The sequence below is a fragment of the Mandrillus leucophaeus genome, unplaced genomic scaffold (assembly GCF_000951045.1).
Source record: "Mandrillus leucophaeus isolate KB7577 unplaced genomic scaffold, Mleu.le_1.0 Scaffold1001, whole genome shotgun sequence".
NCBI classification, from domain to species: domain Eukaryota; kingdom Metazoa; phylum Chordata; class Mammalia; order Primates; family Cercopithecidae; genus Mandrillus; species Mandrillus leucophaeus.
In genome coordinates, this window is record NW_012098111.1 from 907,876 (window position 1) to 931,602 (window position 23,727).

Sequence of the window (23,727 nt, forward strand, 5' to 3'; positions counted from 1 at the left end):
CTATAGGGCCCTTGAAAGAAGATCCCGTGTATTACTTGAGAGGTCTATCTTGCCTGAAAAAAATGGAGAAAAGTTGCTAAGTTTGGCAGACAGAGAAGCATGAGTCTTTTTTTTTGACATGGAGTTTCATTCTCGTTGTCCAGGCTGGAGTGTAGTAGCACAATCTTGGTTCACTGCAACCTCCGCGTCCCAGGTTCAAGTGGTTCTCTTGCCTCAGCCTCCCAAGTAGCTGGGATTTACAGGCATGTGCCACCACACCCGACTAATTTTGTATTTTTAGTAGAGATGAGGTTTCTCCATGTTGGTCAGGCTGATCTTGATTTCCCCATCTGAGGTGATCCACCCACCTCGGCCTCCCAAAGTGCTAGGATTACAGGCATGAGCCACGGCACCTGGCCTGCATAAATCTTAATATGTTTCTTCTGATATATCTTAAAGGCAAAAAGAATTCTGGTCAAAATATGGCACTGAAATGTACCTTTTATTAAAAGCTATAATTGCTGGATTAAATTAAAAATGCAGAAAACCATAACAAACTAACTTTTCATTATAGGATGTTTTCGAAACGCATTTTTCAAAGATCCCAGTTGAACCTGTTGAGAGTATGCCTTTATGTTACATCAAAACAGATATCACAGAAACCACTGGTAGAGAGAACACTAATGAAGTCTCCTCTGAAGGGAACTCTTCTGGTGATTCTGAAGATGAACGAGTTCAGCGTCTTGCAAAGCTTCAGGAGCAGGTAGTTGATTGTATTGATACAAATTTTGATAGTCTATGAGCACTAATCTATCAGGAAATTTTTTCTGCAGATTTAAAGCTGTTATAATTAAATCATTTCATAACTGTGGCTTTATTTACTTATTGGCAAATTTGTAATGTTTAATAGTCTTTCGTAATCAAATATTTATTATAAAAATCTGTTATTTAAAAAAATTATGTCATCCCTAATCATGAGTGGTTGATTCTCATTGAAATGATTTATGAAATAATCAGAGAGATTTTATGGATGAGGTCTTATTTAACATTAACTACTTTTTATGATAACATGTTAAACTGTTCTGGAGCTCAAGTCTCAAAAATCAGTGATTAAAAACCAGCCGGACACCGTGGCTCACGCCTGTAACCCCAATACTTTGGGAGGCCAAGGTGGGAGGATTGCTTAGGCCCAGGAGTTCAAGCTTGGGCAACATAGTGAGACCATGTCTCTACAAAAAAATCAAAAAAATGTGGCAGGAGGATCACTTGAGCCTAGGAGGTTGAGGTTGCAGTGAGCCAGGATCACAACACTGCACTCCCACCTGACAGAGCAAGACCCTGGCTCAAAAAAAAAAAAAGACCACCTGGAAATGTTATTTATTCTTGATCTGTTTGTAGATGAATATTTAAGTTTATGAGTTGAGCACATGATAGTTTTTGTAATTTAAAACATGCCCTTTAAAAATTCAGTGCATTTGTGGAATTAAATAAAAACTTGAAGGAAATGTAATAAGAAATGAATTTCACAAAAGACACTCTTGACTTTGGAGTGGCTTCATTTTTTTTCTAGTTTCTTTAATTATTTAGAGACATGAATGTTTACAGATTTTTTTTATTTTATCAGCTTAAAGCTGTACATCAGCAGCTCCAGGTTTTGTCCCAAGTACCTTTCCGTAAGCTAAATAAAAAGAAAGAGAAGTCTAAAAAGGAAAAGAAAAAAGAAAAGGTTAATAACAGCAATGAAAATCCAAGAAAAATGTGTGAGCAAATGAGACTAAAGGAAAAGTCCAAGAGAAAGTAAGTATCTTTTATTATGATAGCTTATTAAGACAATAACGATAAGTTGGACTAAATTTAGTTTTTGTTACAGTCAGCCAAAGAAAAGGAAACAACAGTACATTGGTCAAAAATCTGAAGATGAAGATAATGCTAAACCTATGAACTATGATGAGAAAAGGCAGTTAAGTTTGAATATAAACAAACTCCCTGGAGATAAACTTGGGCGAGTAGTTCATATAATACAGTCAAGAGAGCCTTCTCTGAGCAATTCCAATCCTGATGAGATAGAGATAGACTTTGAAACACTGAAAGCATCAACACTAAGAGAATTAGAAAAATATGTTTCTGCGTGTCTAAGAAAGAGACCATTAAAACCTCCTGGTATGTATTTCTGCATATTAATAGAAATCAGTTTTGTATTTGGGTTGGTTTTTGGTTATACTCACTTTCTTCCCTCCTAACACAGCTAAGAAAATAATGATGTCCAAAGAAGAACTTCACTCACAGAAAAAACAGGAGTTGGAAAAGCGGTTACTGGATGTTAATAATCAGTTAAATTCTAGAAAACGTCAAACAAAATGTAGGTGGCAGTTTTTATATTTATTTACTTATTTTTATAGAGACAGGGTCTTGTGACATTGCCCAGGCTGGTCGTGAACTCCTGGCCTCATGTGATTCTCCCACTTTGGCCTCTCAAAGTGCTGGGATTACAGGCATGAGCGAGCATGCCCAGCCTAGGTGGCAGTTTTTAAATGTTCCTGCAACTGTTTAATTCCTCTGGCATTTTAATGTTTCTCTGTTTTGTAGCTGAGAAAACGCAACCATCCAAAGCTGTTGGAAGTGTTTCCCGTCTGAGTGAGAGCAGCAGCAGCAGCAGCTCATCAGAGTCTGAAAGTAGCAGCAGTGACTTAAGCTCTTCAGACAGCAGTGGTTCTGAATCAGGTTAGCTGTCCCCTTAAATGTACCTCTGTTGGTGGGAGCATTTTTTTTCCTGTAATATTGATTTATATTTTGAAGAAATATTTGTTACTTACCCAGAATCCATGGTTTGTATATCATGCTAATTATTTAATTGCATGTTGACAATCTTAGTATTTTCCCTAAAAGAGATACTGTGTAAGACGAAACTTCATATTACATGTATATGACGTGTAGGTTTGTAATGTTGAAAAAGTTTACTCAAGGAGGGATAGTCTCAATAATTTCAAATCTTAATATCAAAATATATCAGATAATAAAATAATCTTGTTTTATAAAATAAAAGATTGAGAGCACCTTTCGCTTTACTCTCCATGATCTATCAAATCACTCTCATGTTGCAAGGGTTGCCATGTGGTGATACTATGTTCTGAATTGAATAATCATTTTGAGTTAAGAAACCAGTCATCCCAGAAGCTATAAATCAGATTATTTTTTTGCTTCTTTGGTTTCTTCACTGTAGAATATTTTCTTCCATCTATAGAAAAATGTACTTTAAATTCAGATTCTCAGCTATGCTCAAGTGACCTATTGTATAGTTTAGCAGTGTGTCAAGCTTAGGTCACTTATGTTTTCTTTGTGCTTTTCTATTAATGATTACATAGTTGATAAGTAATCACTACCTGAAGAATACTGACTTGGCAGTGGTCCATCTTTATTGACCAAAAGGCAAATTCAGAATATAGGACACTTGTCCCTAAATTTTGCTTTATTTTAAATGAGGTATTTCTTGTGAAATTCAGTTCTCTTTTTAAAGAAATATCTCACACAGAATGTTGTGACATCAGGAATTCTTAGCATTATTAAAAGCATTCCTCTTTTTTCAGTGTGGTAGTACGGTCTGCTGAATTGCAATACATTCTATTTAACTCTTAGTTCTGTTTAGTTTGCATTTATATGGTGCTGATTGCTGTGTTTTGCTTTTACATTTCTAAAGTATATAGTGATAAACATTTTTGGAGAATAAACAGAATTTTTACTTTCTTTGGAATTTGTCATACTAGAAAATTTAAAAAGGTAGGGCTCTGATTATACAGTATTTCCTTATTTGACTTCTAAGCATAGAACAATACTGGAAAAACTTAAGTTGCATTTAGTATTTTCAGTTGTAATTAGCATTTGTAACTTCATCTAATAAAGCATTTGTGGTCTAATAAGTTAGAGCACTTTGTCTTTTATTTGTAGGATAAAACTCTTACTGTACCTGTTAGTTTGAATTATCTAATTATAATAAATGCTTCAAGTGTTAGAGGAAAAGTACAATATAATACAGAGTTTTCAATAAAGTACCTTAATTTTAATATGAATTATCAGTTTCTGATACAATATTATTATGTGTTGCTTGGAGGAAAGAATGTTTATCACTAACTTGTGTTCTTAAAATTGTGCAATATATATTCTCTGTTTTCCTAACATTCTATCAGAATAACTCAGCCTCAGAATTCAATTTTTTTTTTTTTTTTTTTTTTTTTTTGAGACGGAGTCTCCCTTTGTTGCCCATGCTAGAGTGCAGTGGTGTGATCTCGGCTCACTGCAAGCTCCGCCTCCCGGGTTTACCACATTCTCCTGCCTCAGCTTCCCGAGTAGCCGGGACTACAGGCATCTGCCACGATGCCTGGCTAATTTTTTGTATTTTCAGTAGAGACGGGGTTTCACCCTGTTAGCCAGGATAGTCTCGATCTCCTGACCTCATGATCCGCCCGCCTCGGCCTCCCAAAGTGCTGGGATTACAGGCGTCAGCCCCCGTGCCTGGCAATTTTTTGTATTTTTAGTAGAGATGATGTTTCATCATGTTGACTAGGCTGGTCTGAAACTCCTGACCTCAGGTGATCTGCCCACCTCGGCCTCCCAAAGTGCTGGGATTACAGGCGTGAGCCATTGTGCCTCGTCTTTAGTAATTTTTTCTTAATGTAGTTTTCATTTAGTATCTGTCTTCCTGGATTTTCTTATAGCAATTTGGCTATATGCAATTTTTTAAAGCAAGTCATTCTTTTATAATGTTTGTGTCAGAGAGCTTTAATTACTTTCTCTAAAGTTTTTTTTTTTCTTTTTTTCCTGAGACGGAGTCTCACCTTGTTGCCCAGGCGGGAGTGCAGTGGCCCAAACTCGGCTTACTGCAAGCCTCGGCTCACTGCAAGCTCCGCCTCACTGCAAGCTCCGCCTCCCAGCTTCACACCATTCGCCTGTCTCAGCCTCCGGAGTAGCTGGGACTAGAGGCACCCGCCACCACGCCCAGCTAATTTTTTGTATTTTTTAGTAGAGTCGGGGTTTCACCGTGTTACCCAGGATGATCTTGATCTCCTGACCTCGTGATTCGCCCGCCTTGGCCTCCCAAAGTGCTGGGATTACAGGCGTAAGCCATCGCACCCAACCTAAAGTTTTAAATATTATTGACTTCTTATAGTTATGCTGTATTATGAGTTGGTCTCTCTTTACTACAATACCACTATGCTGTTTAGGTGGGGCAAATGTTTTAAGATTTAATATCTGAAAAATCTTTGAGTGTTGTGAGTAATATTGAAGCTATTTATTATTCCATGTTACTTAAATGGTTATCTTTCATCATTCCCAAACTTCAGTTTATGCACTTTAGAAAATATAGACTTAGTTCTGCTTTGAGAGCTTGTTTGGAGGGTCTAGTAGGGGAGCACAGCAACTCGTATACCCTTGACCAATGAACAGTCCTCCTCTGTCAGAGAAGGTCCTCTTCGACCAAGTGCACAGCTTCGGGAGAGATGTACATGGAGTGGTGAGGGAGGAAGGAGATACCTTCCTGGCCATCCAGATCAGCTGAATCAACCCTTTGACCAATGGGGTGACAGGTGTTGCAACCAGATCACCCTCACTCACTTAATTCTGCTTTGTTAAGTAGGATTGATCACATGGTGGAACACTGATTTACAAGGAAAGTTTTATTTTAAAATCTACCAAATTCACTTAATTCTCATTTTAAACAAGATATTAAATCAGTTTCAAGATAGTCGTAATGAAATCCCAAATCCTTGAAAAATGAAAATGAGAGCTCTATGGACTGGAAGCAGCATGTCATTGCAAATTTTAATGTGATTTTATTTTATTTATCTTTTTAACTGGTGTCAGCATATTCAGATAAGTCAAGAACATTTATTAAACATCAGTATAAATATAAAATCTTTTAAAATGATTTTTCATAACTAAATCATTAAATGTCAGATCAAAGATGTAGCCAAGCCTTGAAAATGAAATCAATTCTAATGCACGTATCTTATGTTGACTAGGCTGTGCTAGTATGCACGCATAAGCTATTGAGAGTTTTCTAATGCTCAACAATCAGTGATTTATAGGGAGGAATATAACTAATAGCTTTAATCCTGTGACTAGTAATGATACTGAGAAAAAAAAAATCAAAAGGAACAGCTCATCAATAGGAGTACTTTTAATAAAAACCTTCCTTATAGGCAATAACTCCAGGAACTGTCTAAATATAAGCCCAGATACTTGATTAGTGTGAAATAGAATTTTTTCAGTGTACTTAATTTCAATTTTTGCACAAACACAAAGAAACTAAATGGTCATGACATCAATTCATTGTTTTTCTTTAGCTGTTTAAGACTTAAAGTGAATTTGTCACTTCATCCTTTGGACTCTACATTTTATTGGATTTAGTGTAATGTTTGGAGAAAGAAATTTATTCTTTAAATAACATTTGTTTCTTTTTTAAAAAGCTTCCTTAATTATGGGTGACATCAAACAGGAATAAATAAATTTGTAATTTTAGTACTACAACCTAGGTCTTCTATAGATATGACAAGGATATGATTTTTTTCATGCAAGGTTTGAAAACTGACAAACTTTGTTCAAGCCTAGATTTTTAGAGGAGGATGATTTAGTAAGTGCAGGAAGTATACAAAGAAAGCTTCTAAATAATGTTTGCCATTCAGACTAGAAAGCTAAAGGTAAATGACTAGAGTTTATTAAATTATTTTAGACTTTTATAAATTTCTTTTTTTTTTTTTTTTTATTTGAGACAGAGTCTCACTGTTGCCGAGGCTGGAGGGCAGTGGCTCCATCTCAGCTAACTGCAACCTCTGCCTCCTAGGTTCAAGCAATTCTCATGCCTCAGCCTTCCAAGTAGCTGGGCAACAGACGTGCACCACCAAGCCTGGTTAATTTTTGTATTTTTAGTGGAGACTGGGTTTCACCATGTTGGCCAGGCTTGTCTTGAACTCCTGGCTTCAAGCGATCTGCCTGCCTCGGCCTCCCAAAGTGCTGGGATTACAGGCATGAGCCACCACACCTGGCCTACCAATCACTTTTCTATAATCTGTCCTCTGTAACAAAAGTGTGATTTCTTTTTCTAATTTAAAAGTCTTTGGTAATTATTTCTGCTGTATATGGCATCATATTCTGTTGTGTGTATGTTGTTGTTTTTTTGTTTTTTGTGTTTTTTTTGAGATGGAATCTCACTCTGTTGCCCAGGCTGGAGTGCAGTGGCATGATCTCGGCTCACTGCAACCTCCACCTCCTGGGTTCAAGCAATTCTCCTGCCTCAGCGTCCTGAGTAGCTGTAGCTACAGGTGCATGCCACCACCCCCAGCTAACTTTTTTTGGTATTTTTTAGGAGAGATGGGGTTTCACCATATTGGCCAGGCTGGTCTCGAACTCCTGACCTCATGATCCACCCGCTTCAGCCTGCCTTGGCCTCCCAAAGTGCTGGGATTACAGGTGTGAGCCACTGTGCCGGGTCTTGTTTTTTTTGTTTTGTTTTGTTTTGTTTTTTTGTTTTTTAAATTGTATTATGTTCCTATTCAACTTTTCAGGTTTTTTAGTTCAAATTGGCTTGCTAATAATATTTAGTATCTCTGGAACATCTATCTCAGTGCTTTGATTGGTGATAGGTAGTAAACTCTTCAATCAGATCTCTATGATTGCAGATTTTTTTTAGTTCTGTGTTTTCTTGTGTTTGATTTTTTGTTTTTTGTTTTTTTGTTTTGAGACAGAGTCTCGCTCTTTCGCCCAGGCTGGAGTGCAATGGCGCAATCTCCACTCTGCAACCTCCGCCTCCCGGCCTCAAGCAATTCTTCTGCTTCAGCCTCCCAAGTAGCTGGGATTACAGGCACCTGCCACCACGCCCAGCTAATTTTTGTATTTTTAGTAGAGATGAAGTTTCACCATGTTGACAGGCTGGTCTGGAACTCTTGATCTCGTGATCCACCCATCTTGGCCTCCGAAAGTGCTGGAATCACAGGTGTGCGCCACCGTGCCCGGCCTATGGTTAATTTTTTTTTTTTTTTTGACAGTTTAAAATGAAAACTTTGGAAGCTAAATTTTATATTGAGTTTTTGGGGCAGATGTGAAATTAGAACATTTATAATTAGGATATATGCCACAATATGCATTTGTTTAGTAATACACATAGTATCCATTTTGATCCTCTTAAGGTAGGTGTATACATGTTGTCATCCTTCCCTAGAGAAATTAGTTGACAATGTGTATGTTGTCATTATTGTTACCGGTTTTATTTTTTATTTTTATTTTTGAGATGGTGTCTTGCTCTGTCGCCCAGGCTGGAATGCAGTGGCACGATCTTGGTTCACTGAAACCTCTGCCTCCTAGCTTCAAGCGATTCTTGTGCCTCAGCTTCCCGAGTAGCTGGGATTACAGGTTTGCACCACCACGCCCAGCTAATTTTTATATTTTTGGTAGAGAGGGAGTTTCACCAGGTTGGCCAGGCTGGTCTCAAACTCCAGACCTGGCCTCAAACTCCAGGTAATCAGCCTGCCTTGGCTTCCCAAAGTGCTGGGATTACAGGTGTGAGCTACCACGCCTGGCCTTGTTATCAATTTTAATTGATGTTTGCTAGCACTGATAGAGCTTCTTCACTAATTGAAATAGGGTTGTAAGTTTGGTAGTGAAAATATGTATGTTTGTCTTTTAATTTCAAAGGCCAGGAACTCATGAATATCATATATATATAGTTTTAGTTTATTATGCTCTTAAAAAGTCAATTATGTACGATTAGAATGAGAAGCAAAATGCTGAGACTTTTATGAGCCATATATAGTAGGTGTTTTTTTAACTAAAATTCCTTGATGCCTTTTGCTAATATCTTTAGATTTTGAGGTGCTAAGGTTTTGGGATTTCGAACTCCTGACCTCAAGTGATCCACCTACCTCGGCCTCCCATAGTGCTGGGATTACAGGCGTGAGCCACTGCGCTGACCTTGAGGTGCTAAGTTTTATAATAATTTTGAGCTTAGTTTTATATACTAGAAAACTAAGGTGATGCCCTTGAATTTCTTTTTTTTAGTAGAACACCAATCTGGTATGTCATATTTGTACTATACTTAAGAGTTTATATTGTAGGATGATGTCATTTTAGGTGCATATTTGAATAATTTAGATGTATAGATATACATATATGATCATATTAGTGAAGTCTTTTTGGTTTTGTTTCTTTGTTCAAAGCTGAAACCATAATTTCTCTTTTATGATTATGGTTACTTTTAGACAGGGTCTGGCTCTCTCACCCAGGCTAGAGTGCAGTGATGCAATCTCGGCTCACTGCAACTGCCTTTTGGGTTCAAGCGATTCTTCTGCCTCAGCCTCCCAAATAGCTGGGACTACAGGCACACGCCACCACACCTGGCTAATTTTTGTATTTACTAGTGATGGGGTTTCAGCATGTTGGCCAGGCTGGTCTTGAACTCCTCACCTCAAGTGATCTAACTGCCTCGGCCTCCCTAAGTGCTGGGATTACAGGCATGAGCCACCACGCCCTGCCTAATTTGTCCTTTAAATGCGAAAGCTGTCTGGATATATATTCTCAATCTTCTCAGTCTGTCTCCTTCTCTTACCCCTACACCTAGCCTGCAACACTTAAATAATACTTAGCTGAGTGACATTAAGATGATTCATGTCTCCTGGCTAACACGGTGAAACCCCGTCTCTACTAAAAAATACAAAAAACTAGCCGGGCGAGGTGGCGGGCGCCTGTGGTCCCAGCTACTCCGGAGGCTGAGGCAGGAGAATGGCGTAAACCCGGGAGGCGGAGCTTGCAGTGAGCTGAGATCCGGCCACTGCACTCCAGCCTGGGCGACAGAGCCAGACTCAGTCTCAAAAAAAAAAAAAAAAAAAAAGATGATTCATGTCATTTTAAGTACTTGAATTATTTAAAGGATGTCACTGAGTGGCATTCAGCAATTTTAACAATGTCCAGCATCAAACATTTTAGGAGAGGAAAGAACAGTAACACATCCAGTGGAAACTGATGGCTTTTCAGAAGGCAGAAGGTAATTATTAAAATTAGAATGTTTTAAGTTTGAATAATGTTTGGTGTTGACCAGCCTTGGTGTCCTGGAGCATGAAACAAATAACACTCAGGTGGTCATGAAAGCTGGCTTGGAGAGACTGATCAAGGCAGTTACTACCAGTTTGGTGCTTTACCTTACTGACCCAGGATTATGACTGGGGAGGATAGCATCAGAAACAATTGTAGGATAAAGAAAGAGAAACCCACTAGCACCCTGTTGGAGAGATCTCTTTTTATGTCTGCTTCTAATGCCAGTGTCAGCTGTACAGTATTTCTAAAGGCAGAGGAGATAATATAAAACCCATTTCTTGCTGTATAGCTGAGGCTGCCAAATAGCTTAGAAGTAATCAGATAGAATCTTTATTACAGAGTTTAACAAGCACAGCAGACCTTTCCACAGAACTAAAATAGCTTTACTTTTAATAAAAGACTGTATCCTCTCAGATAAATGACATCCCCTTCTCTTATAGTAAATTCTTGATTTTTTAAAAATTAAGCCTCTTAGGGCTATATTTATGGCTATTTGATAAAAGATGATTTTAGCATAATGGATGCTGCTTATTTGAAACCTTATCTCTCTTGCAACAAATTCCTTTTTAAACTGTCAGTTATTCAAGCTCTTTAGTGTTAAGTAACATACTGTGCTTTTTTGCCTGAACATAATGTAAACTGAAATTTATTCCACTATAGGAAAATAAAATATCTTAAAAGCAGGTATCCCTTTAGAAATTTTAGCTGATTCAAAGAGGGTGAAAACCTGTGACTATGAGGATTTCTTCATATGAGAGGTTGGTAATAAAGGCATTTTCTTGAAATCACCACTGTATTTCTTTCTTTTTCTGAGACGGAGTCTTGCTCTCTCGCCCAGCCTGGAGCGCGGTGGCGTGATCTTGGCTCACTGCAACCTCTGCTTCCCAGGTTCAAGCGATTCTCCTGCCTCAGCCTCCTGAGTAGCTGGGACTACAGGCATGTGCCACCATGCCCAGCTAATTTTTTATATTTTTAGTAGAGATGGGGTTTCACCGTGTTAGCCAGGATGGTCTCCATCTCCTGACCTTGTGATCCACCCACCTTGGCCTCCCAAAGTGTTGGGATTACAGGCGTGAGCCACCGCGCCCGGCCCTCACTGTGTTTCTAATGTTGAAAAATTATAGCTTGCTATTTTTTAAGCTAATAAATATTAAAATATTTATGTGTATATATTTGCAGAAATGTTCCCTAAGTTTACAGAAGTAAAACCAAATGATTCTCCCTCTAAAGAGAATGTAAAAGTAAGTAAATTCTTTATTCGTATCTCCAAATTTTAAAAGTATGTATGTTATAACTCATAGGTATAGTAGTAGCTTTCTTTAAAATTGTTTTCAATTTTATTTACATGAAGAAAGTTGTCACTGTTTTTAGCTTATCAACTAAATGTTCAGTGATTTCTTCCCGAAGAAGACCGAATAGGGAAACTCTTTGGCTTCATTTTTCAATAAGATATAACTGTTATATAAGCCAAATGGATAAGTAGAACAAATTCTAGAAGCTTCAGCTTATCCCTGAGAGTCTGAATACAGAGGGATGGCCTTGGCATCCTGAATGAGTGTACAGAACTGTGCGTACAATGAAGTGAAATTTCTCAAAAGATGGTAGGAGAGTGGTAATTAAGGTTTCTACAGATAAAGCTTTTAATTGCCAGTTATCCATTTTGACACATCTATGTTTGACTAGTAGTTGATGTGCTTTGAAAAGAACAGAAGTGATTTTTTTACTAGCTCAAGTTGTCATCCTCATGTACATTTTTTTCCCTTTGTACCCCTTCCAAACATAGAATTATTTATGTAACAACATCTAACTAGGTTAGGGAAACAAATAACAAATAATATTGTCTTAAAAGAGCTGTAATTTGTGAAAAAGGAATATAATCACATGGTTAAGAGATAATATGATTAATGCTATAATCTATATAATTATTTTTAGAAAATGAAGAATGAATGTATACTGCCTGAAGGAAGAATAGGCATCACACAGGTAATGCTTAAAATGTGTTTTAAAGAACATGGAAAGAAATGGTTTACATACAGATTAGAGGCTTATTTTTTAAAATAAGTAATAGCATGAAGAGAGGCAAAAAAAAAAAAAAAAAACGAAAAAACACAGCAAGCATGTTCAGAGAAATATGGAAGGCTGAGGATATTTATTAGATGACTTGTAGTATATAACGGGGCTTTGGACACATAAGAGAAAATATATACACACACACACACTCACACACTTATTTGTTTGTTTGTTCTTGTTGTTGAGACAGAGTCTCACTCCATCACCCAGGCTGCAGTGCAGTGGCATGATCTTGGCTCACTGCAATCTCCGCCTTTTGGGTTCAAGCAATTTTCATGCCTCAGTCTCCGGAGTAGCTGAGACCACAGGCACACACCAACACGCCTGGCTAATTTTTGTATTTTTAGTAGAAACGGGGTTTCGTCATGTTGGCCAAGCTGGTCTCAAACTCCAGACTTCAGGTGACCCACTCACCTCAGCCTCCCGAAGTGCTGGGATTACAGACTTCAGCCACCATGCCTGGCCTTCCCATTCCTTTTGAATAGGAAGAAGTTATAGGATCTATCTTGCCAAAGGTATATTAGTGGAATAAAAAAATTATGTCAAGTTATGAAGGAACTTTGGAAGCATTTTTATCTCAATATGTAGCATGTAGAATGCCACTTTTTTTTTTCTATTTTTTTTGAGACAGAGTCTTGCTGTGTCACCCAGGCTGGAGTGCAGTGGCACGATCTTGGCTCACTGCAAGCTCCACTTCCCGGGTTCACGCCATTCTCCCACCTCAGCCTCCTGAGTAGCCGGGACTACAGACACCCGCCACAACGCCCGGCTAATTTTTTGTATTTTTAGTGGAGACGGGATTTCACCATTTAGCCAGGATGGTCTTGATATCCTGACCTCATGATCCGCCTGCCTTGGCCTCCCAAAGTGCTGGGATTACAGGCGTGAGCCACCGCGCCTGGCGAATGCCACCTTTTTAATGGTCTATTTTTGGTAAAAATTTTTGCACTCACTGAGAAAAAAAATGTCTATTTATGGTAAAAGATAGTATATATTAATCCATAGGTTCATGTATGAATGTGTATATTTGTGTAGTTCTGAAAGTAATTTTTTTCTTCGGCTGATTTAAACCTGAGCATTAGGCTTTAAGCTTTGGCCTGGGTCTATATTGTTGTGATAAACATTCCTATGGCATTTGTTTTATTCATATTCGCATAGGTGTTACTTGTACACTTGCCTCCCTACTCACTCACCCCAATGCCTTGTTAGACAAAGGAGAAAGACTGTCTTATTTATCTCTGTGCCATCTACTACTGGTTAGATAAGGTTACTGGGCTTTGCTACTGTAACTTCGCTTGCCGCAGAATAGGTGTGAGATTTTAGGTAAGCTGCTTCTATTATTTCTAGAAAATGTAAATAGAGATAAAAATTATACCTAACTCATAGGATTATTGTGAGAATTAAAGAAAAACCATATAAAGGACTTACCCTGGTACCTCACATAGAGTAAACATTAAATAAATGTTAGCTATTATTACACTATAGCTTTTACTTGATAGTTACCTGAATATTGAATTAGAATTTATTGATAGTCTTGTGGGTTGAACATAATGTAATTTTAAATTTCTCCCCTTATGTCTGTAATACAGTAAGGAAAAATGGCTAAAGTAAGTGAATTGGTCTCTAGATTTGCTACGAAAACTCAGGGGTTTGTTTTGTTTTGTTTTTTAGTAATTACAGGAAAGCTTTAAAAAATGAATAGCATTGTTTAATAATATACATGTATACTCATAACTAAGATCATAGGCTTTGACTTACTCTACCTCTTGTAAGCCATATAATGACCAAGTTATTTAATCCTTTTAAACCCCAGTTTCCTCATTTGCAAGATAGGGATAACTATACATTATGGATTTGTGTGACTTAAATAATAAAGTATTTTAAAAAGATAGCGTTAAATTATATTCTTGCCTCTTGTATTTCTGTTCTCTTTGGTATATTTCTTGTATGGATAAAACTAAGTGATAACTTTGATTTTGTTTTAACAGATAGAATGTTCTGTGCAAGACAAAACCTCTGCCAGTACTACCCTTGTTCATCAGACCACACCTTCACATGTAATGCCACCAAATCACCACCAATTAGCATTTAATTATCAAGAATTAGAACATTTACAGACCGTGAAAAACATTTCACCTTTACAAATTCTGCCTCCCTCAGGTAAGAAATTAACAAGTAAACAACTGTTATTGAGAAACTGACTTCTAAAACTATACGTATGTGAAAATGCTATGGTCATCTTAAATGTTAAATATCTGGGAAATACCAACAATCATAACTAGTAAATTCCAGGTTATGAATAATCACTGAAGCACATCATTAGAAATTATCTGCTTTATACCTGTAGGCATTCATTACATTTAAAAGAAAGAAAATTATGTATACAGTTTACACCCAATTTACTTTCATGTAAATTATATACATTGGTATGATATATATACACACACACACGCACTACATATATAAATATATATATAAATTATATACACATTTATGTGTATAATATACATACATTTTACACACACACACACACACACACACACACACACACACACACACACACGCCTGTTACTGTCGGAGCCCATACTACCAAGTTCTGAGCAGATCTGGGAAATGCTGCTTTAACTTCCATGACACCTATCTGGATTAGAAAAGTAGGAAAGAATAAGGGAAAGATAACTTACTTAGAGATTCTATAGGTAAAGAAATAGAGATTCTATAGGTAAAGAAATGAAGTTATAGGTATATAAAATAGTTTACACTTAAGGAAACTTGGGCTAGAAGTTCTTGCCTAAGGGTAGTTCCTATTCGTCTAAAACTGGTTAAATTTTTATATTTTTAGATTTGTTTGACTTAATATCTTACCAGAAGGGAAAGTTTTGCATCTCAACTTGGTTCTCCTGGTGGGTCAAAGGGGATGTGTGGCACGAAGGGTACTTCTGATACGAGTTTAGCCTAGAGCATAACTAAACCTTGAGACACTAGTGTATTTAGGCCTAAGTTAAAGGCAGATATGAATATTCCTTGTCCATTCTTCTTCCCTCTAGAATGTGCTCTGGTTTCCACTTGGCCACCCAAGAGCGGAAGTATCTCCCTAGCAGAATAAATTTCCAAGCTGTTTTACTGCAACACAGATTAGGAGGAAGAGGGAGACGTTTTGATTCTTCTTTGCAGCTTTCAGTTTAAAAGCTCCCTATTATTTTGTGTGTGTGTGTGTGTGTTTATGGTTTGTTTAAATTTATTTTTTGAGATGAAGTCTCGCTCTGTCTTGCAGGTGGGAGTGCAGTGGCACAATCTTGGCTTACTGCAACCTCCGCCTCCCGGGTTCAAGCGACTCTCCTGCCTCAGCCTCCTGAGTAGCTGGGATTACAGGCGTGCGCCACCATGCCCAGCTAATATTTTTGTAGTTTGTTTGTTTGTTTTTGAGACGGAGTTTCATTCTTGTTGCCCAGGGTGGGTGCAGTGGTGCGATCTTGGCTCACTGCAACTTCTGTCTCCCAGGTTCAAGCAATTCTCCTATCTCAGCCTCCAGAGGAGCTGTGATTACAGGCATGTACCACCACACCCAGCTAATTTTTTTTCTTTTTAGTAGAGACAGGGTTTCACCGCGTTGGTTAGGCTGGTCTCTATATCTTGACCTCAGATGATCCGCTTGCCTCAGCCTCCCTATTCTGTGTTTGAATATTCCATTTTGTCTTTACCTAAAGTTATATCTCTTCATTGTGCGGAAGGGAATGGAGATCAATGGAGAAAATATCTAAGGCCACACCGGAGGGCATTCCAGGAAGAAGAATAAACAAATATCCCAAGTATGAAATATTTATGTCTACTCTTTTTTGGAAATACATTTTCAAGATTCTTGGAGAATAACGGAATGATAGCTATAGGTCATGAGTTACCTAGAATATACCAGTGCTATTAATTTGTATACAACAAATAAATTGTATACAAATTTGTATACTTTTATTTGTGTACAACAAGGAGCTTCGTATAGGAAGCATAATCAGATTTTATTCAATTTTATTTATTTATTTTTTGACACAGAGTCTCGCCCTGTTGCGCAGGCTGGAGTGTAGTAGCACAACGTCTGCTCCCTGCAACCCCTGCCTCCTGGATTCAAACGATTCTCATGCCTCAGCCACCCAAGTATTTGGGATTACAGGCATGCACCACCATATACGGCTAATTTTTGTATTTTTTGTAGAGATAGGGTTTCGCCACGTTGGCCAGGCTGGTCTTGAACTCCTGGCCTCAAGTGATCCACCTACCTTGGCCTCCCGAGGTTCTGGGATTACAGGCATGAGCCACCACACCTGGCCTTAGGTTTTATAATAGGGAAAAAATTGCTGCTTACTATATAGAGGATGGATTAAGATGATACTCTGATGTAGTTAGGATCAAGTAAGGACACTGAATGCTATAGTCTAGGAAATGAATTATTAGGACCAAAAGTAACACAGCAACTATAGAAAGGATGTGGATGTATAAGGCATTTTTATGGCAGAATTGATAGACTTTGTTAAAATGAATGAGCCACTGGGAGATTATCTAATAGTTGGATTGAAAACAGCAGACAACTCATTTTGCACATGTTTGAGATGTTACAGAATATCTAAGTGGAAATATAAAGCTAGAAATAGGTTTCTAGAACTACCAGCGTGTAACAGGAGTTACAAATTAGGAATTAGCAGTATGTAGAAGCTACTAGAAGCCATAAGAATAAACGAAAACACCCGGGAAAATCTGCAGAGCAGGAAGAGAAAAGTTCAAGGACAAAATTCTAAGAAACAAAACCTCCTCAGTAAAAGTAGAAAAAAATAGTTAAAAGAAGAGGTAATCAAAGGTAGAGAAAAAGGGAAAATAGTGTAATAGAAGCCCATGAAGATAGATTTTTTTTGGGAAGGAAATCAAGAGTATCACATACTGCAGAGCATTTAAGTAGGATGAGGAATGGAGAGAGAGAGCATTACATTGGGAATGTGAGAATTTTTACTTTTGCAGAGGCTTTTTTAGTACCCATTGTGATGGGGTAGAAACCAGATTGTTGTAAATTCAGAAGTAATGGAATTTGAGTGTAGTGAATGTAAACCATTCTTTGAAGAACTTTGTTGGTAAAGAGGATGGGAAGATATTTGTGACTTTAACAGGAAAATAGATTTTTTTGGAGGAGTGGGCGAGATTGAGTTTTTTAATTGGAGAGATTTGAACATTTGAAGGCTCGTTATAAAGAGCTAAAGTACGCAAAAGTTACTGCTTTAGCCAGAGTATGTTTTAGAAGAATGCCAGGGTAGCCTTGCCCTTGAAAAGGAATAGATTATGAAAAACAAAGGTAAGAATGTAGTCCAGGTGTTCTCTTATTCCTAATTTAAGAAAACACCCTATCTATGAAAAGTCAGACTTTTAATACCTACACCTTCAGTAAGGATCAGTTTGTTATATTACTTGAAATTCTGTTTATATGATTCTTATTAGTAATCTAATGTATAAAGGAAAGTTTGAACGATGCCAAAGTAGCTGTTCTTTTGCAGTTAGCAAAATTCTCATAAACAACGTGGTTTACATTTGCCAACTGTAGGTGGCACTATGCCCAAGGGAAATTGCAAATGTATGTGAGCCATAAGATTTATAAAGACATTTTCTTTTTTTGGAGTTAAATCTCAATAGAAATAAATTTTTTGTTAAACCTTACAATTAAATGATAAAAGTAACATGTATGTTGAAGTTTTCTTATTGGAAAAATAGTTTGACAAAATGTTAGAGTATGTAAAATATTAAAAAGTGAATTTTTAAGTGTTACTGGTTTTCATCACACCTGCCCACATACGATCTCCACATGAAATGGACGATGTTGAATTTTTTTTCCTTATAAGTTGAAGCTTTTAGCCATAAAAGATTACTACCCTTATCCTTATAGTTTACCCTTTCCCTGTCTCATAAAAACTTCACTAAATTGCAGCCATAAAAAAAGATGAATTCATGTCCTTTGCAGGGACATGAATGAAGCTGGAAACCATTATTCTCAGCAAACTAACACAAGAACAGAAAACCAAACACTGCATGTTCTCACTCCTAAGTGAGAGTTGAACACTGAGAGCACATGGACACAGGGAGGGGAACATCACACACTGGGGCCTGTGGGGGGCTAGGGGAGGAATAACATTAGGAGAAATACCTAATGTAGATGACGGGTTGATGGGTACAGCAAACCACCATGGCACGTGTATACCTATGTAATAAACCTGCACGTTCTGTACATGTATCCCAGAACTTAAAGTATAATAAAAAAATTTTTTTTTAAACTTCACTAAATTATATTGAGTCTTTAAAATATTTAGGTTGTTATATAAACGTGAATTCATAATTGCAAATGAAAAAGTAAATCCAGGAGTTTGCTGTCTCATAGGAGACATGAACAACTGGTATATAAAGTAAAAATAATGTGCCCTGAGAGAAGCTAAAGTGAACTTTAAGGAAGTAAAGAAGGCAGAATCACCTGATCTGTTTGGCAGATACGTATTTTACAGAATGAGTATCATTTGAGCTGGATATTGCAGAAAAAAATAAGGCTTACCTATGTATATTTAGTATGGAAAGGCATTTGGATGGAGGAAGCAACATGAATGTGAAGGTATTTAGGCAACTCATAATTCCATGTGATTAAAGATTTGGTTGGATTAAACAGGAATGTGGAAAATTAGAAAGGTAGACCAGGTTTAGATCATTTAACCCTTTAAGTCCAGATACTTTGTACTTAATTATAATAGTATAGTCAGTGGGGAGGCAGTGACGACTTTTCGAGTGAAGTTGTGCCTCTGGGTGATTTATTTGCCAATATTATTTAGGTGAGTTGAAGGAAAGAATATAGAGACTAGAGAAGAGGAGACCAGCTGGGCTGTTGCAGTAGTAGGGAAAAAATGACATAAAGTGATAAAAGGAAAGAAAAGGGGAAAGTTAAATTAGAAGAGTAGAATGGGCAGGTCTGCAAAATATGAAAACGTGCTGGGTTAATAACCCAGGGATATAAGCTTTGGTGGCTCACGGGATACTGGCTGGATACAGTCCAGGTTGACAGACCTGGGACACAGATGAAGAATAGGCTTCTGAGGAAAGATTAGTTTTGTAGTGTTTTGAGGTGTCACAGCGTCATTTATGTAAAAATATTTTTCAGGGAGTTGGACCCTTGACATACTTCCTAGGCTTTTATGACACCTCTCTTAACCATCCTATCTCTCTGTTCCTTACAGATCTCTCTTTATCTGCCTCCCTTTAGATGTTGATAATTGTCTAAGTCGCATCCTTAAGCCTCTTATATCTTTTTTTCATCTACTCCAGAATTACCCAACCATGTTTCAAAGCACAGTCTTACTGAATGAATGTCCCCTCAGCTTATAGCAATGAGCTGGGAGCAGCCTTCCCATTTGTGCAGGTGGCCATACATTGATCATTTTCTATATATCATGACGTGGAAAAGGTTGGAAGCAGTGCTGTATACTTGAGTGATCTTTGGCATCCATGACTTCTAGTCTCATTTTTACAGTTCAAATGTATCCAGGCCCCAGGCATGTTTATACAACTCTACTAAATGTCTTTGCTTAAACATCACATAAGCATTCCACACACAGCCATGTAAAAACTGAATTCCCCCTTTTAGTCCCCAGATTTTATTTATTTTTTTGAGACAGTCTTCCTGTGTTGCTCAGGCTGGAATACAGTGGCGCAAACATGGCTCATTGCAGCCTTGACTTCCTGGGCTGAAGCCATCCTCCTACCTCAGCCTCTCAAAGTAGCTGGGACCTCAAATATGTGCCACCATGCCCAGCTAAGTTTTTGTTTGTTTGTTTTGTTTTGTTTGGTAGAGATGGAGTCTCACCATGGCTAGTCTCAAACTTCTGGGCTTAAGGAATCCTCCCGCCTTGGTCTCCCAAAGTGCTGGATTGCAGGCCTGAGCCATTGCACCCAGCCTGGTCCCCAGAATTTAATCCTTCCTCTTTAATTGTTAATAATGGCACTATCACCACTTACCAACTTAGGGTCAGCAAATTGAGGGTCACTTTAGAATTTCACTTACATACATACTTTTTCTCCTTTGTAAATCATCACTGACAGGAAGCAGAGAAGGGAGGTGGAGGTTGCAGTGAGCCAAGATTGCGCCATTGTACTCTAGCCTGAGGCATCAAAGCAAGACCTCTCTCTCAAAAAAAAAAACAAAAAAAAAAACATCTGGAGCTGAGGTCACTCTGTACACTGGAGAGCTGCTATAGCATGGGGTCAAATAAAATAGGTTTTGGTATGTGAGTATGATGTCAGCTATACTTCATGGTGACCAGAATAAGCAAAAATAACAAAAAGAGAACAAAGTGGTAACTTTCAAATGAGAAATATTTTACAGTATAACAGGTCCCTAACTAAGAATATTCCAAAGTTAAATGATGCATCAAAAAATTAGTCTCTTTGTTTTCATAGTGTCTGACCTGGAAGGAAAAATAAAATCAAATTCTGGTTGAGTAGGATGAAATATTTTAATTATACTATTCTAAAAATGTGTGCATCCAGGTGATTCTGAACAGCTCTCAAATGGCATAACTGTGATGCATCCATCTGGTGATAATGACACAACGATGTTAGAATCTGAATGTCAAGCTCCTGTGCAGAAGGTAAAAGTAATGTTGTTTTTTTTTTCCTAACAAATCTTGAAAGGATTTGAAATTGGGTTTGGAAGTGGTACAAGAGTTATTTAAAAGCCCAGACTTAAATGAAATGTTGGATCTCTAAGCCTAATTTTTGCCTATGTAATTTTTAAGAAAAGTACTCACGAGCAACATCCTTCCCCTATCCACCTACCTACCTATCATTGGTCCTCTTGTTTGTATTTTTGTTTGTTTGTTTGTTTTTTGAGACGGAGTCTCACTCTGTCACCTAGGCTGGAGTGCAATGGCACAATCTCGGCTCACTGCAACCTCTGCCTCCCAGGTTCAAGCGATTCTCATGCCTCTGCCTCCCGAGTAGCTGGGATTGCAGGTGTGTACCACCATGCCCGGCTAATTTTTGTATTTTTATTGGAGATGGTGTTTCGCCATGTTGGCCAGGTTGGTCTCGAACTCCTGATCTTAGGTGATCCACTCACCTTAACCTCTCAAAGTGTTGGGATTACAGGCATGAGCCGTTGCACTTGGCCCTCTTGTTTGTGTTTAACTGAAAGTTCTATAATGTTGATATTTATTTGCCAGCAATCCCAATTTTAAAGCATGTCATAAAACCATCTATTAGAATCTATTCTAGGGATATCTAAGAAATCCAAGGGATTTCCTAATGGAGTATTATGCCTACTTAATCGTCAAATTATATACTGATATCATTCTTTCAACAAATATTCTAGATGATTGGGATACATTAAGATACATAAAGTACTGTTCAAGGTGTTTTCAGAGACTATGAAAGGAATATATTTGTATATTCTCTCTCTCTCCCCCTCCCTCCCTCTGTTCCATTACCCCCTACTTCTTACCTTTTTCTTACAAGTACTTTAGAGGACAAATCTTAGCCTTAGTGTTTAAGATTGTTGTCTGGGGACACTTAGGAAATCATTTCACCATGAGGATCAAACTGCTTTGGCCCTTGTGCTTTCTTAGCATCTTTGATTCTTTTACATAATTCTCTGCTCATAATTATTATCATTAAAGACTGGCAATGTTTAGTGTGGATGTTTTGTTATTGATAAGTATGGATAAGAACCATTCAAAAGTGACTTTTCTGACAACCAACATTAATTAATTTTGTATTTTATTGTATTTTGTTTTACTTAAAAACAGAAGTGTCCTCCATCCATCCCCCCCCCTTTTTTTTTTTTTTTTGAGACAGAGTCTCTCCCTGTCACCCAGGCTGGAGTGCAGTGGCCCGATCTCTGCTCACTGCAACCTCTGCCTCCTGGGTTCAAGTGATTCTCCTGCCGCAGCCTCCCAAGTAGCTGGGATTACAGGTGCGCGCCTCCACGCCCGGCTAATTTTTGCATTTTTAGTAGAGACGGGGTTTCACCATGTTGGTCAGGCTGGTCTCGAACTTCTGACCTCGTGATCCACCGGCCTCGGCCTCCCGAAGTGCTGGGATTACAGGCATGAGCTACCTTGCCGGGCCCCTCCATCCCCTTTAAGATGCGAAGAATCATGTTGCAGAGTTTTTGTTTTGTTTTTAAATTTTTTGTAGAGATGAGGTCTCCCTTATGTTGCTCAGGCTGGTTTCAAACTCCTGGGCTCAAGCAGTCCTCCCACCTTGGCCTCCCAAAGCACTTGGATTATAGGCATGAGCCCCTGTGCCCAGCCTGAGCAACATAGGGGAGACCTCTATTTTTCTTAAAATAGATTTTCTTAAACATTTGGTTCATTATGTACTATACTTTTTGTTTCTAATTTAACAAAACTTTATAATTTTGACTGGCCCAAAATAAAGTTTCAAAACAATAAAATGCCCAACAGGACGAAGAGGTTACAGCAAAAATAAGCACCAAAGCATCAAGTCTATGTTACACCATTCAAGTTTGTACTACAGGTGTAAGTCACTAAAATGTTGGAGTAAAAGTTTAAGAAGAAATGGGATTGTGTAGTTGGCTCTCTTCAAAACAGAGGATCAAGCAAACTGTTTACATTCTTGACATTTCCCACCCTCGTTCCCTCATTTTAAGCAGTGTTAACACTTACTGAAAAGAGAAGTTGGGCCCAGGTGCAGTTGCACATACCTGTAATCCCAGCTACTCAGGAGGCTGAGGCAGGAGGATTGCTTGAACCGAAGAGTTTGAGGCTGCAATGAGCTATGATTTTGCCACTGCACTCCAGCCTGAGTGAAAAAGCAAGACCCACCTCTTTAACATTAAAAAAAAAAAAAAAGGCTATGGAATTTTGGTGCTAAAAGAAATCTTCAAGAAAGTCTTTATGAATAAATTGCACCCCAGATGACCCAAGCATCTTGCCCATGTAAGAGCTGGAATTAAACCTAGTCATTTCAGTAGACTTTAAAAAAAATATATTATTTTTTTTAAGTTCTGGGGTACATGTGCAGGATGTACAGGTTTGTTACATAGGGAAACGTGTGCCATGGTGGTTTGCTGCACTCAGTAGACTTTCAACTTCTCATCTACTAAGCAGAGCCCTTAGCTTTGTCATCCTTCTCTTACCTCTTTCTCAGGAAAAGGTATCCCTTCTCACCACGTCTAACCCATCTGTCTCTGTTCTTAATTCCCTTTCATTCAACATGTTTACTATGGAGCTCTCCTGCTCCTATAGCCTCTATCCATTATTCCTTTTTGTCTTATTTTCTCACTATCTGTTCAGATCTTAGAGTTTCTCAACCATAGCACTATTAACATTTTAGGCTGGGTAAATTTTTCTTGGTGGTGGGCCTGTGCGCATTGTAGGCTGATTAACAGGAACCCTAACTGCTACCTGCTAGATGCTAGTAGTGCCCTTTCCTCCACCTGCATTTGAAACCAAAATTGTCTATTAACATAGCCAAATATCCCACTTTGGGGAGATAAGGGGCAAAATCACCCCCAGTTGAGAGTCAGTCTTTATTTTACTTAGCATCTAGGTGCTCCCATATGCCTATAATTTG

At 38.0% G+C, this 23,727-nt stretch overlaps 1 protein-coding gene across 5 annotated transcripts in view; it reads left to right on the forward strand.

Annotated features, from left to right (window-relative positions):
- BRDT (bromodomain, testis-specific) overlaps window positions 1-23,727 on the forward strand; it is a 64,905-nt gene that overhangs the window by 28,689 nt on the left and 12,489 nt on the right. For all 5 annotated transcript variants that reach the window (XM_011973471.1, XM_011973476.1, XM_011973482.1 and 2 more), the window contains 9 exons: window positions 554-742; window positions 1,604-1,776; window positions 1,850-2,139; window positions 2,225-2,338; window positions 2,566-2,700; window positions 11,236-11,297; window positions 11,989-12,039; window positions 14,115-14,286; window positions 20,680-20,780. In XM_011973471.1, the coding sequence (XP_011828861.1) occupies window positions 554-742; window positions 1,604-1,776; window positions 1,850-2,139; window positions 2,225-2,338; window positions 2,566-2,700; window positions 11,236-11,297; window positions 11,989-12,039; window positions 14,115-14,286; window positions 20,680-20,780 (1,287 nt within the window). The remainder of the gene's footprint in view (window positions 1-553; window positions 743-1,603; window positions 1,777-1,849; window positions 2,140-2,224; window positions 2,339-2,565; window positions 2,701-11,235; window positions 11,298-11,988; window positions 12,040-14,114; window positions 14,287-20,679; window positions 20,781-23,727) is intronic.